Source organism: Lepus europaeus, chromosome 10 (genome assembly GCF_033115175.1).
Source record: "Lepus europaeus isolate LE1 chromosome 10, mLepTim1.pri, whole genome shotgun sequence".
Classification (NCBI taxonomy): Eukaryota; Metazoa; Chordata; class Mammalia; order Lagomorpha; family Leporidae; genus Lepus; species Lepus europaeus.
This window is the reverse complement of record NC_084836.1, coordinates 124,399,305-124,413,523: the sequence shown is the minus strand read 5'-3', so window position 1 is coordinate 124,413,523 and position 14,219 is coordinate 124,399,305. Positions and strand designations below refer to the sequence as shown.

General features: G+C 68.5%; 1 protein-coding gene across 4 annotated transcripts in view; it reads right to left on the bottom strand.

Moving 5' to 3' along the window:
- Positions 1 to 14,219, bottom strand: part of SS18L1 (SS18L1 subunit of BAF chromatin remodeling complex) — a 36,689-nt gene that overhangs the window by 10,412 nt on the left and 12,058 nt on the right. For 2 of the 4 annotated variants that reach the window (XM_062204447.1, XM_062204444.1), the window contains exons 2-8: positions 10,296 to 10,372; positions 9,329 to 9,413; positions 8,196 to 8,340; positions 7,490 to 7,687; positions 6,275 to 6,439; positions 5,847 to 5,948; positions 3,686 to 3,820 (exon numbers count right to left, since the gene is read on the bottom strand). In XM_062204447.1, coding sequence (XP_062060431.1) covers positions 3,686 to 3,820; positions 5,847 to 5,948; positions 6,275 to 6,439; positions 7,490 to 7,687; positions 8,196 to 8,340; positions 9,329 to 9,413; positions 10,296 to 10,372 — 907 coding nt within the window. Of the gene's footprint in view, positions 1 to 1,008; positions 1,555 to 3,685; positions 3,821 to 5,846; positions 5,949 to 6,274; positions 6,440 to 7,489; positions 7,688 to 8,195; positions 8,341 to 9,328; positions 9,414 to 10,295; positions 10,373 to 14,219 lie in introns of those variants that run through there. The other 2 variants (XM_062204448.1, XM_062204445.1) reach the window with 2 other exon arrangements.

Sequence of the window (14,219 nt, the reverse complement as noted above, 5' to 3'; positions counted from 1 at the left end):
AGGGAGCCGAGTGTGAAGTGGAGCAGCCGGGACTTGAACCGGCACCCAAATGGGATGCTGGCTTCGAGATGGCGGCTGAACCCCAGCGCCGGCTCCCAGTGCCTCCCATTCCAGACTCCATGGGGCTCCTGCCAGATGCCACCTCCCAGGAGCAACTCCAGGACCTGCCACCCAGCTCCTTGTCCTGCTGTGGTGCAGCCCAATTCTGGAAAGTTCTTCCTTGTCAGCAGGATCACCTTTGTCAAGCATGACTGTCTGGGGGTCACGCTGCAGCCCCCTGGGGAGCTGGCAGCTGGGGGAGGGGCGGGGCGGCTCCTGCTGTGCCTAAGCACGCAGGGTGGCTGGAACGCCAGAGGCCCGGTGATGCCACCGGCTGCGTCACACCCCTGCACGTCACCCCCGTGGGAATCTAACCCACAACACGAACAGGCGCTCCTAAGTGCAGGACACTGCGCGACCTGCCACACCCGCCTGGGAGCCTCGGCCGTCAACCATGGAAGCGGGACACAGGCCGCGTCTCGGGGGCTGCACGGCCGTCGGAGGCAGGCGTCTGCGTGGCCGGGGCAGCAGGAGTGCCCGCCTGAGGAGCATGGGAGGGCCCGAGGGCCGGCCCGGCTGGCAGCGCCACACTCGGCTCACGGACACTGGCCACGAGGGGCTGCATTCTGTCTTCTCTTTGTTTTACATTTTCAAAGAAATCTTGTTTTTTTAATGGACTTTTTATTTGCAAACCAGAAACAGAGAGAGAGCAAGAGAGATCTTCGATCCGACGGTTCCCTCCCCAAATGCTCCCAACAGCCAGGGCTGGGCCAGGCCAAAGCCAGGAGCCAGGAGCTCCACCCAGGTCTCCCGCGCGGGTGGCAGGGGCCCGAGCGCCTGAGCCGGCACTGGGCCCCCAGGGTGCGCGTCGGTAGGAAGCTGGAGTCAGGACCCAACCCCGGACTCTCGGTTGCGACGTGGGCGTCCCAGGCAGCGGCTCTACCTCCACCACTCGTCTTCCTTTTTCAATTTTTTTTTTTTTATATTTATTTGACAGATAGATAGTGAGAGAGAGAGAGAGAGAGACAGAAAGGTCTTCCTTCCATTGGTTCACCCCCAATGGCCACCATGGCTGGCGCTGCGCCAATCCGAAGCCAGGAGCCAGGTCCTTCCTCCTGGTCTCCCATGCGGGTGCAGGGCTCAAGCACCTGGGCCATCCTCCACTGCCTTCCTGGGCCACAGCAGAGAGCTGGACTGGAAGAGGAGCAACCTGGACAGAATCCGGCTCCCATATGGGATGCTGGCGCCGCAGGCGGAGGATTAACCAAGTGAGCCACAGCACCGGCCCTTTTAATTTTTTTTTTTTTTAAGATTTATTTATCTATTTGAAAGTCAGAGTTACAGAGAGGAGGAGAGGCAGAGAGAAAGGTCTTCCATCCGCAGGTTCACTCCCCAGATGGCCACAACAGAGCTGTGCTGATCTGAAGCCAGGAGCTTCTTCCAGGTCTCCCACGTGGGTGCAGGGGCCCAAGGACTTGGGCATCTTCTACTGCTTTCCCAGGCCATAGCAGAGAGCTGGATCAGAAGTGGAGCAGCCGGGACTTGAGCTGGCGCCCATACGGGATGCTGGCGCCGCAGGCGGTGGCTGTACCTGCTACTCCACAGCGCCGGCCCCCTTTTTTAATCTTTGCTTTTTTTTTTTTTTTGGCAGTTTCATGAAGATATAACCACAAACAAAAAAGTTGCCTGTGTCCCGGTGCACAGCAGGAGGCTGGGATGCACACACGCCTGGTGGTTTATTTCTCCAGAACAGGCTAAGGCCTGTCAGCTTCAACAACAATGTTGCACCTCCAATTCTTAAAAAAAAAAAAAAAGCCCAAACAAGAAAATCTGTAGCCAGTGAGAGCCTGCCCCTGTGCATACTTGGCGACACACACTGACAGCTGTCAGTTACCCACACAGCGGGCCTAGGGCCATCACCATGTGACTGTCACGGCCGGACTCAATGGTGTGCAAGGTCACCACCGTACACTCGGCTGTCCCTTCCATCGTGTGGGTGCCCCACACCACGGGGACGCCCGCGTGCAGGTCTGCCCGGCACTGCCCTCTCCTGGCTCTCCCTGTGCCCGGGACAGCAGTGCCCAGAGAAGCACGGGGCAGCCAGCAGCAGGAACCAGCCATGACGCCCGTGTGGGAGCAGGGACGGGCACCAGGTGAGGCGTCCTCCCAGGCCTGGCAGGCAGAGCGCGACAGGACCCAGGAAAAGACGGCGGGGTCAGAGAGAACTTGCGAATGGGGAACCGCCCAGAGCGGCGTGAGACTTCCCGCTCCCAAACCCGCCCGCTGCACCCTGTGCAGCCGACGCCGCTGTGTGCACTCGGATGACTGTTTCCCAGGAAGTGAAACGTGGGCCCCCGTGACCCTGCGGCCCCACTTCTGGGTGCAGCCTGAAGGGCCAGCTGCAGGGCCGGGAGGAGCCACCTGCAGGCGGCGTTCCCCACGACAGCCAGAACGTGGACCGAGGGCCACTGAGAGCTGTGCCCCAGCCACGTCCGACAGCTGCGGGGTCAGGCACGACCATGCCGACGATCCGGGGGCCGTGGGGGGGGTGGGGTGTGGACAGGAACCTGCAGACGGGCAGTGGTGATGGGGACACTTCATGCCAGTGAACCCTGCACTTAACCATGGTTAAGATGGGGGCCAGCGCCAAGGTGTAGCGGGCAAAGCCACTGCCTGGGACACAGGTGTCCCATGAGCCACCGGTTCTGTCCCGGCTGCGGCACTTCTGCTCCAGCTCCCTGCTGTGCACCGGGAGAGCAGCGGAGGACGGCCCAGGTGCCCGGGCCCCTGCCACCCACTTGGGAGACCCAGATGAAGCTCCTGGCTCCTGGTTTCAGCCTGCAGCCAGCTGGGGAGTGAACCAGTGGATGGAAGATCTCTCTGTCTCCCCCTCTAACTCTGTCTCTAACTCTTAAAAAAAGACAAAACGGTTAGGATGGCAAACTTTGTTATGTAGTTTTTGTAACCAAAAAAGCAGCATTTCAAGCCATCCGCTCCGTGTGCCGCCACTCCGTGTGGATCTCCCTCTGCGGCGACCTCAGAGCCCCGTTCTCCACCGCTCCAGCCAGGGCGCTGGGGACCCGAGGCCACCAGGCCTGAGGGACCATGTGCGGCCAGCCTCCCACACCTGCCCACGAACTGACCGGTGTTCTCCTCCCCACTCCACGGCCGTACAGTCCTGGCGGCTCTGAGTGAGCCGTCGTGGGAGCAGGAGTGACCGTCGGGGCTGCGTGCTCGCCCAGCCCCCAGCCCAGACGCACTTCACCTGGCCAGGAGGGGCTTGAAGCCCTGGCCACACCAAGGCAGCCACAGCACAAACACGCACCGTGGGCCTCTGGGGGGTGGGCTTAGAAGCCTCAGACCTTGCCAGGGGCCTGCGTGTGGTTTGAGTCTGGAGCTCCTGGTGGCTCCCGGCTGAAGCGGCCCTGAGGGCGGCTCAGGGCCCCAGCAGGGCCACACGGCAGTGTCCCCCTCCCAACCGCGATCTCCCACACCCTCGTGTCCCTGCCATGCTGTGCTCCCTCTTAGCGCGTGAGCCCTGCTGTGTGGTGCACACGTGTGCCCGCTGCCGTCTCAGGTCTCCAGCGTGAGCCCTCTGTGTGTACACATGCGTGCCCACCTCCGTGTCAGGGCCCAGGGTCCTTACCCCCTTCGTAGTAGTGCTGCGTGGACTCCTCGAACGAGCGGTCATAGCTCTGCTCCGTGTAGGGCGACTGCTGGTAGGCGTAATCGCTGTGGCCTGCGAGACACCCATGGCCACCGTCAGCTCCTGTGCCCATGCCTGGGGTGAAGACGGAGCTGGACACGTGCCCGTTTGGTGTGGGCCCTGGGGGCCACCTCCCCTTCTCACCACATGTCCGGGAGGGGGCGCTGTGACCTCGGTCACGCGCAGGGGACGGCTCTGCCCGCCCAACCCCTGCCCGGTGGCTTGGCAGATGCCGTTTTCCTGCCGGGCCCCTTTAAAGGCCACTGCCACCAACGAGGGGGCAGCTGAGGACAGGGACAGCGAGGCGCGGCTGCAGCCCTGGATGGTTCCCGGGGACCCCTGGGCTGGGGCTGCACCTCCCAGCCTCCCCTCCATCAGCTCTGGGAAAGGGAGGGCAGCACATGCCCATGCTTCTCTCTGCAGAGGACACGCACTGTCCACTCAGGCCGGCCCTTGGCCTGCCCCAAATCTGCTCCACAAAGGGGCGTGCCGTAGGCTCCGCTGGTGAGAAGTTGGGGACCGTTCCTCCCCTCCCCCACAATGCCCTGGGGGAAGCCGGGATGGCGGGGACATGGAGGGAGTGCAGGATGTCAGGGAGCACACGCCAGCACGGCACACCCCCGGAGAAGCTGGGTCGGCATGGACCCTGCGCCCCAGGAGAAGCCGGGTTGGCGGGGACCCTGTGCCCCGGGGGAAGCCGGGTTGGCGGGGACCCTGTGCCCCGGGGGAAGCCGGGTTGGCGGGGACCCTGTGCCCCGGGGGAAGCCGGGTTGGCGGGGACCCTGTGCCCCGGGGGAAGCCGGGTTGGCGGGGACCCTGTGCCCCGGGGGAAGCCGGGTTGGCAGGGACCCTGTGCCCCGGGGGAAGCTGGGACGTGGGGACCCTGTGCCCCGGGGGAAGCTGGGACGTGGGGACCCTGTGCCCCGGGGAGGCTGGGACGTGGGGACCCTGTGCCCCGGGGAAGCTGGGATGGCAGGGACCCTGTGCCCCAGGGGAAGCTGGGATGGCGGGGACCCTGTGCCCCAGGGGAAGCTGGGACGTGGGGACCCTGTGCCCCGGGGAGGCTGGGACGTGGGGACCCTGTGCCCCGGGGGAAGCTGGGACGTGGGGACCCTGTGCCCCGGGGGAAGCTGGGACGTGGGGACCCTGTGCCCCGGGGGAAGCTGGGACGTGGGGACCCTGTGCCCCGGGGAGGCTGGGACGTGGGGACCCTGTGCCCCAGGGGAGGCTGGGACGTGGGGACCCTGTGCCCCGGGGGAAGCCGGGTTGGCGGGGACCCTGTGCCCCGGGGGAAGCCGGGTTGGCGGGGACCCTGTGCCCCAGGGAGGCTGGGACGTGGGGACCCTGTGCCCCGGGGAGGCTAGGACGTGGGGACCCTGTGCCCCGGGGAAAGCTGGGATGTGGGGACCCTGTGCCCCGGGGAGGCTGGGACGTGGGGACCCTGTGCCCCGGGGGAAGCTGGGATGGCAGGGACCCTGTGCCCCAGGAGAAGCCGGGTTGGCGGGGACCCTGTGCCCCAGGAGAAGCCGGGTTGGCGGGGACCCTGTGCCCCAGGGAGGCTGGGACGTGGGGACCCTGTGCCCCGGGGAGGCTGGGACGTGGGGACCCTGTGCCCCGGGGGAAGCTGGGACGTGGGGACCCTGTGCCCCGGGGGAAGCTGGGACGTGGGGACCCTGTGCCCCGGGGAGGCTGGGACGTGGGGACCCTGTGCCCCGGGGGAAGCTGGGACGTGGGGACCCTGTGCCCCGGGGGAAGCTGGGACGTGGGGACCCTGTGCCCCAGGGAGGCTGGGATGGCGGGGACCCTGTGCCCCGGGGGAAGCTGGGACGTGGGGACCCTGTGCCCCGGGGAGGCTGGGACGTGGGGACCCTGTGCCCCGGGGAGGCTGGGACGTGGGGACCCTGTGCCCCGGGGGAAGCTGGGACGTGGGGACCCTGTGCCCCGGGGAGGCTGGGACGTGGGGACCCTGTGCCCCGGGGGAAGCTGGGACGTGGGGACCCTGTGCCCCGGGGAGGCTGGGACGTGGGGACCCTGTGCCCCGGGGAGGCTGGGATGCCTGTGTGCCTTGGGCGCCCTGGCTGGGTGAGGGGCAGGGCCTCACCGTCCGGGTAGTACTGCTGGCTCATGGGCTCCGAGGCGCCCTGGCTGTGGCTGTACTGCTCGCTGTAGTACTCCTCCTGGCCCAGGTACTGCTGGGAAGAACCTGCAGATGCGACAGTGACACTCAGGAGCCGGGAGCACCATGCCCGAGCTCTCCGGACACAGAGACGGTCCTCACGGGCTCAGAAGCAGGGCCCAGGGCAGCCCTGCCCACGGAGCCCCCCTTGGGGTCACCCCGGAGACGGGACCACCGGAGCACGGCTCTCACTCTCCTCCAACTCCCAGCCCTGAGATGTGGCCCTCAGACTGCTGCCACCCACCCCAGCAGGAGCCCCCAGGGCACCGCGGCCCCTCCCCTGCTAATGTGGACAGACCCCAGGGCTGCCCTTCCAGGGACCGCGGTCAGGGCCAGGGGCCCACAGGCGTTACCTTGCTGGGATGGCCGGTAGGGTGCCATGGGCCGCTGCCCCATCATGCCGCTCCCCTGGCCGCCTTGGCCCATCATGGCCATGGGTGACTGGCCCTGGTAGTGCTGGCTCCCGCCCTGCGCGGAGTTGTAGTGGGACGTGGCCGCCTGCTGGTGCATCATGGAAACTGCACGCGTGACAGAGCCCAGGGTGACTCCAGGGAGCGTTTCCTCAGCCGCTCCCGCCCGCCGCGTGCCGGCACTCGGCCCTGCTGCTGTGCGAGTCCGAGGCAGGGGCCGAGCTGCCGCCTGGGACGCCCACGTCGGCCCCCGCCCGGTGGACAGCCTGGTCCGAGCCGCGTCAGCCCTTCGGACGCCGCCTTCTTGCTAGCACACACCCTGGGAGGGAGCGGACGACGGCCCCGGTCCCCGGGTCCCCCCACCTACGTGGACCCTGACTGAGCTCCCAGTTCCCGGCTTTGGCCTGGTCCAGCCCCAGTCACTGTGGGCATGTGAGGAATGCACCGTGCATGGAAAATTTCTCTTTTTCTAGTAAAACAACAGATCAAGTTTTCAACGTTCAGCAGACAGGGAGAGAGACCCGGCGATGCACACGGCTCTGCCCGTTGCACGCCACAGACCCAAGTTCTGCTCGTCCCTGCCCGAGGCGGGTCTCAGGAGGAGCAGCCTGTCACTCTGGCCACCTCCGTGCCCTGTGGTCCTTTGCACTGGCTGGAGGCCGGCCCGTCCCTTCACGGCACCTGCCCAGGGTCCCCAGAGCAGCACTGCCTGAGGGAAGTGGGACAGGAGCACGCCCCGACCACGGAACAGGTGCAACCAGCTCAGGGAGCAACAGGTCTGGAGTCGATACAGCCAAAGTAACTTCGCTGGGAGGTTCCCTGCCCTGAGGTCCCAGCGTCTCTTACACTCGGGGAGCGTCGGAACTCACGTTACTTCCCATGTGGGCCCACGTGGCCAGCCCAGCTCGGGGCTCCCTCTGCCCGGCCCTACTTCCTTGCCTTGTCCGGGCCGTGGGCCAGGCTGCAGCCCGCGGGGGACAACCAGCCCTGCGTCGACACCCGGTGCCTTCCTTCCAGACCCACACCGGGGGCCACCTTCTCCTCGGACCCTTCCGCAGCCTCCGGGAGAAACGGCCCGGCCCCCTGCGAGCCAGGGTAGGACCCCCGTGTCCCGTCCAGCATGAGGGGCACGCAGCCAGGGCACGGGCGGGTGAGTACCTGGGTTGGACGGCATGTTGATGTTGGTCCGGGACACGTAGCTGCTGATGGTGCCCTGGCCCTGCATGGGCACGGTCTGCGAGGCGGGTCCCGAGTGGCTGTAGCCAGGCCCCGTGCCGTGGCCGCCGCCCGACATGCTCATGGAGGTCGTGGGCAGCGTGCTCGGTGCCGTCTGCTGCATGGACACGTGGTTTGGACCTGCCAGGGCGGGGAGGTGAGGACGACTGAGCTCCCAGCAGGCAGTTCTGGGGAGAGGACGGGCCGAGACGGCCGCCACCCATCCTGCAGCTCCGCCTCTGATCCCAGCTTCCGACAATACTTCCCTTCCTGCCACCCCGGTGGGAGGCCTGGGTTGAGTCCCCAGCTCTCCGCTTCAGCCCGGGGCCAGTGCAGGCACCGAGAGCCACACCAGTGAGTGAGAGATCTGTCTCTCCCCAGAAACGAAAATGAACAAAACTGAGGCTGAAGTCAGTGAGCCACTACCACGGCCACACAGGGTCCGCTGCTGCCTACGACGGCTCCGGATCTCGTAAGGATCTCCATGGAACCCTGCATCTGCCGTCGGCACACACCTGCAGGCGGCCCCCCACCCCCCGCGGACACGCACCTGTGGCCACGCCCTCAGGAGTGGGGGCGGGCGGCTGCGCCCAGCCCCGTGGGGAGCGGCCCGACCCCTCACGAGCTACCCCCACCCACGCCAGCTCACCGTTGCCGATCTGGCCCTGCATGAGTGAGGACGGCGGCAGGCCCGTGCCGACGGTGTCGCTGAGGCTGCCCTGGGAGTGCAGGCCCTGGCTGGAGCCGCTCTGGGCCAGCGCTCCGGGGCCCAGGCTCATGTTCTGGGTCGGCGGCTGCAGGCAACAGGAAGGGTCATTTCAGGGATGGTGGCCGGCCGATGAAGGACGCCCACCACGAGCCTCCAGAGAGCTGGCGGCCACGAGACGTGCTGCTGCATCTCACGGCTGCCCGGTGAACGGCTGTAGCTGACGGCTGCTGTCACACCCAGGGGGTGACCGGGAGAACAGCCCAGACAGCTCAGGCCAAGGCGGGGATGACAACCGGCGTCTGTGTAGACACCAGGACTTCACCACCACCACGGTGACTGGCACACTGGACGTGGGGGACACCTGGGACCCTTTCAGCGGCCATCAGGCCACGCCCCTTTGCCCTCTTGGGCTGCGCTGGCCAGGCGTCCCTGTGCCCCTCATCCAGACCCCCTCTGCGCCCAGGGCCTGTGCACGAGCTGGCTCACCTTGCCCCCGCGCACCTGCTGGGCATGCCCGTTCCCCTTCCCCCTTCCACCCAGCTCTGGTCAGAGCGTGCTTACAAGTGGCCCCCGACGCTGCACTGTCCACACCGGGCCAAGAAAACCGAGTTCCCGGTGGGACCTGCTGGCACCCACAGGGCGGAGGCCCTGCTCCGACAGGCCCCACCAGGCAGGCAGGCTCCCGGCATTCACGCCGTCACTTCCGGGGGCCCCAGAGCGACGACCCCTGGTGACACAGCGGTCCTGGCACCTCACCACTGGCCACGGTCCCCACGGTAGCGAGTGGAGGAAACACACTCAAACAGCAGAGAAAAGCCGCGCAGCTCCCGAACAGCTGAGGTGCACGGCGCTGGGCTCCCCGCGGAGCACGGCAGCCCACACGCGTGTGCTCTGGCGGTGCCGTCACGCAGGGAGCCCGAGGAAAAGCAAGCAGCCGCGGCCGCCACGCGAGGTCTGGACCTTCCAGGGTTCCCTCCCTTCCCTAAGGAGGGCCAAGCCCCAGGCCGGACCCACCCGACGCCACCGTCACCCGGGCCGCAGCACGGCAGGGTCCTGGCACGAGCGGTACTCACGGCAGGGAGCAGCGACTGCATGTTCTGGTTGGAGTCGGCGATCGTGGCCAGGTACACCAGGTTCCGGTGCAGGATCTGCTGGTACCTGCGGGCGAGTCACGCGCCTGAGGCGGGGGACAGAGCTCGCGGACAGCCCTGGCGCCAGCCAGACCCCACCGGGACACCTGAGCAGGCCCTCTGGGGCCCCCGCGGGGAGGGCGGGGAGAGGTCCAGCTCCGTCCCCAGAACACTGCGAGGACGAGCTCCGTCCCCAGAACACTGCGAGGACGAGGAGGCGGCACAGGAAGGTGTCCCTGGGTCTGCGGGAACAGATGGACAGAGGTGTGCGGAGGCCTGACGGCGACAGGGACACAGCCCTCCTCCCGGGAGCCAGGAGCCCCTGACTCCACACCACAGCCCCCGAACCTGGGAGGACGTGGGCGAGGGGAGCTGAACTGGGGCCCTTCCCGTCAGCCCCGGGGGTCTCAGCCCTCCCCATTAGCCCCGGGGGGTCTCAGCCCTCACCTGTCTCATCCGGGGGTCTCAGCCCTCCTGTCACCCCCGGGGGTCTCAGCCCTCACCTGTCTCATCCGGGGGTCTCAGCCCTCCTGTCACCCCCGGGGGCCCAGCCCTCCCCGTCACCCCCAGGTCTCAGCCCTCCCGTCACCCCTGGGGGCCCGGCCCTCCCATCACCCCCGGGGGCCCAGCCCTCCCCGTCACACCTCCCGCTCTGGGCTGAGACTTCAGTTGCAAACTTGCTCTGGGTCAGGCCCTGGGGGTCAGTGTAGGTCCACCCGGAGGAGCTGCCCGCACGCTGGGGCCAGGCCTCCCCAGCGTTTCCCTCCCCTCCCTGCTGCCCCGCTGCCCCCAGCGCCCGCCCCGCAGACTCCCCAGCGCTCCCTCTCCTCCCCCCTGACCCCGGCACCCACCCAGCAGACTCCCCAGCGTCACCCCCCTCCCCGCCGCCCGGCACCCGCCCCGCACTCACTGGGTGCACTCGGCCGTCTTGCCCTTGTTTTGGAAGTCCAGGATGCTCTGGATCAGGTGGTGGTTCTCATCCAGCATCTGCGGAGAGGCCGGAGAGGCCGTGTGAGCAGGTGCCCCCCCGCGGCCAGCGTGGCCCCGCCCAGTCACACCGTGCTAGGCGCAGAGTCCCGGGGTGCCCCTCAGCCCCTGGGGCCCCACGCCATGGTATGTCCATCCAGCAAGAGCCAGCCAAGAGGCTCACAAGGACGCCAGGATCCCAGGGGCTCCGTGCTGGCCCACAGACCCTCGAGCCCCGGTCACACGAGGTGCAGCACAGCAGCCCCTGGGAGGGTCACACAAAGCAACCGAGGGGGCGCAAAGGCCCGGCCAGGGTGAGAGGTGGGGAGGAAACAGGGCTGGGAGGGGGCTGCACAGACCCGGGCCGGGCTGAGCCCAGCTCAGAGCTACGCTGCCTCTCCCCAGAGTCCCTGGAGGGCTCTACACGCTTCCGCCCAGCAGTTGCATGACGAGAGGCCACAGGGCCCAGGGCTGGGCTGCCGGGTCCCGTGGCTGGCCCAGGGCACGTGTGGCCCGCTTCAGGTGTGCAGGAGTGTGGAGGAAGGTGCCGGCGCCTGCGAGGAGCCATTCAAGGCCTGGGTGTGCAGGAGTGTGGAGGAAGGTGCCGGCGCCTGCGAGGAGCCATTCACGGCCTGGGGAGACCCGGTGGGAGGCGATGGAGGACAGAGAGGAAGGGTCGGCGGTGAGAAGTGCCACAGGCCGGGGGCCAGGGCTGTGGTCAGCGTGCAGGACACCAGGCAGGGACAGGGTGAGCCGCTCGCGGCCTGGACGACACCACAGGGAGCGGTGGCGGCTTCCTCACCTCAGTGCGTGCCACGGGGCCTTCGCACGCAGGGAGGTGCGGTGCCCTCTGTCCCCGCCAAAGGTCTCCAGGTCGACTCTGCAGGTCCCTGGGGCAGGTAGGGGCCTGGCACGCAGGGGGAGGGGGCTGGGGTCAGGGTCAGTCCAGAGGGGAGGGGGCTGGGGTCAGGGACCGCCGCAGTCCAACAGGCATGGGGAGGGGACGGGGTCAGGGGCCCCCGCAGTCCAGCACACAGGGGGAGGGGACGGGGTCAGGGACCGCCGCAGTCCAGCACACAGGGGGAGGGGCTGGGGTCAGGGACCCCCGCAGTCCAGCACACAGGGGGAGGGGCTGGGGTCAGGGACCGCCGCAGTCCAGCACACAGGGGGAGGGGGCTGGGGTCAGGGACCGCCGCAGTCTAGCACATAGGGGGAGGGGACGGGGTCAAGGGCCCCCGCAGTCCAGCACACAGGGGGAGGGGCTGGGGTCAGGGACCCCCGCAGTCCAGCACACAGGGGGAGGGGCTGGGGTCAGGGACCCCCGCAGTCCAGCACACAGGGGGAGGGGACGGGGTCAGGGACCCCCGCAGTCCAGCACACAGGGGGAGGGGACGGGGTCAGGGGCCCCCGCAGTCCAGCACACAGGGGGAGGGGGCTGGGGTCAGGGGCCCCCGCAGTCCAGCACACAGGGGGAGGGGGCTGGGGTCAGGGACCCCCGCAGTCCAGCACACAGGGGGAGGGGCTGGGGTCAGGGACCCCCGCAGTCCAGCACACAGGGGGAGGGGCTGGGGTCAGGGACCCCCGCAGTCCAGCACACAGGGGGAGGGGGCTGGGGTCAGGGACCCTCACAGGCCAGCACACAGGGGGAGGGGGCTGGGGTCAGGGACCCCCGCAGTCTAGCACACAGGGGGAGGGGGCTGGGGTCAGGGACCCCCGCAGTCCAGCACACAGGGGGAGGGGGCTGGGGTCAGGGACCCCCGCAGTCCAGCACACAGGGGGAGGGGACGGGGTCAGGGACCCCCGCAGTCCAGCACACAGGGGGAGGGGGCTGGGGTCAGGGGCCCCCGCAGTCCAGCACACAGGGGGAGGGGACGGGGTCAGGGACCCCCGCAGTCCAGCACACAGGGGGAGGGGACGGGGTCAGGGACCCCCGCAGTCCAGCACACAGGGGGAGGGGCTGGGGTCAGGGGCCCCCGCAGTCCAGCACACAGGGGGAGGGGCTGGGGTCAGGGACCCCTGCAGTCCAGCACACAGGGGGAGGGGGCTGGGGTCAGGGACCCCTGCAGGCCAGCACACAGGGGGAGGGGGCTGGGGTCAGGGACCGCCGCAGTCCAGCACACAGGGGGAGGGGGCTGGGGTCAGGGACCCCCGCAGTCCAGCACACAGGGGGAGGGGACGGGGTCAGGGACCCCCGCAGTCCAGCACACAGGGGGAGGGGGCTGGGGTCAGGGACCCTCACAGGCCAGCACACAGGGGGAGGGGACGGGGTCAGGGACCCTCGCAGTCCAGCACACAGGGGGAGGGGGCTGGGGTCAGGGACCCCTGCAGTCCAGCACACAGGGGGAGGGGGCTGGGGTCAGGGACCGCCGCAGTCTAGCACATAGAGGGAGGGGGCTGGGGTCAGGGACCCTCACAGGCCAGCACACAGGGGGAGGGGACGGGGTCAGGGACCCTCGCAGTCCAGCACACAGGGGGAGGGGACGGGGTCAGGGACCCTCGCAGTCCAGCACACAGGGGGAGGGGACGGGGTCAGGGACCCTCGCAGTCCAGCACACAGGGGGAGGGGCTGGGGTCAGGGACCGCCGCAGTCCAGCACACAGGGGGAGGGGGCTGGGGTCAGGGACCCCTGCAGTCCAGCACACAGGGGGAGGGGGCTGGGGTCAGGGACCGCCGCAGTCCAGCACACAGGGGGAGGGGCTGGGGTCAGGGACCGCCGCAGTCCAGCACACAGGGGGAGGGGACGGGGTCAGGGACCGCCGCAGGCCAGCACACAGGGGGAGGGGACGGGGTCAGGGACCGCCGCAGGCCAGCACACAGGGGGAGGGGGCTGGGGTCAGGGACCGCCGCAGTCTAGCACATAGGGGGAGGGGGCTGGGGTCAGGGACCCTCGCAGTCCAGCACATAGGGGGAGGGGGCTGGGGTCAGGGACCCTTGCAGTCCAGCACACAGGGGGAGGGGACGGGGTCAGGGACCGCCGCAGTCCAGCACACAGGGGGAGGGGACGGGGTCAGGGACCGCCGCAGTCCAGCACACAGGGGGAGGGGGCGGGGTCAGGGACCGCCGCAGTCCAGCGTGTCCCTCCACCCTGTGACTGCTGCCTGACACTGGAGCACAGGCCCACAGGTCCTGGCTCAGCCCCTTCTGCCCCACAGCCTCCACTGTTTGGGTTCGGCTCCTGTTGCTCTATTTTTTGGTAACTTCCAACAGCCTCCTCTCCAGTGTTCTCCCCACCGTGGCCAGTGAGTGGCTCCCAGCTGGGCAGAGGAGCAGGCCTGAGACCAGGAGACCACCAGGGGGCGCCGCCGGCCAGCGCTGCCTGCAGAGTGCACCTGCCGGCAGGGGAGGGCAGCTGCCCCCTGGACCAGCGGGAAGAAGCAATGACCAGGACACCCGGCTCCTCCCCTCGAGACCACCCTTAGACGGCCTCCTGGACTAACTCCAGGGCAGGCGTTTTCTCCAACACCCGAACACGTGACCACAGAGAACGTTCACGCCAATGCCACGGAGGGGGGTGCTCGTCTGGCACGCGGGCGATGAGGCAGGCAGGCAGTGTGTTGGGGGGAGCGTGCTGCCGCTGCTGCTTCCAGAGCTGCACACCAGCGTCGCCTCGCCCCGGGACAGCCAGGACGCGTCAGGGAAAGGGGCCGGGCCCCACACGGACCCCAGCTGGGCACAGATCGGCCAGGAGTGAGGCCTGCTGAAGGCAAAGTGCACAAGTGCAGAGCGGGGAGCGAGACGGCGGCAGCAGCACACGGAGCAGTGAGATGGAACCCCCGGAGCCCAGGGCTTCCGACCCACACCGCTGGGCGCCGAGCCCACCGCGCTCCCACGAGGCCAGGGCCTTCCTGGGCCCCGCGGGCAGGAGGTG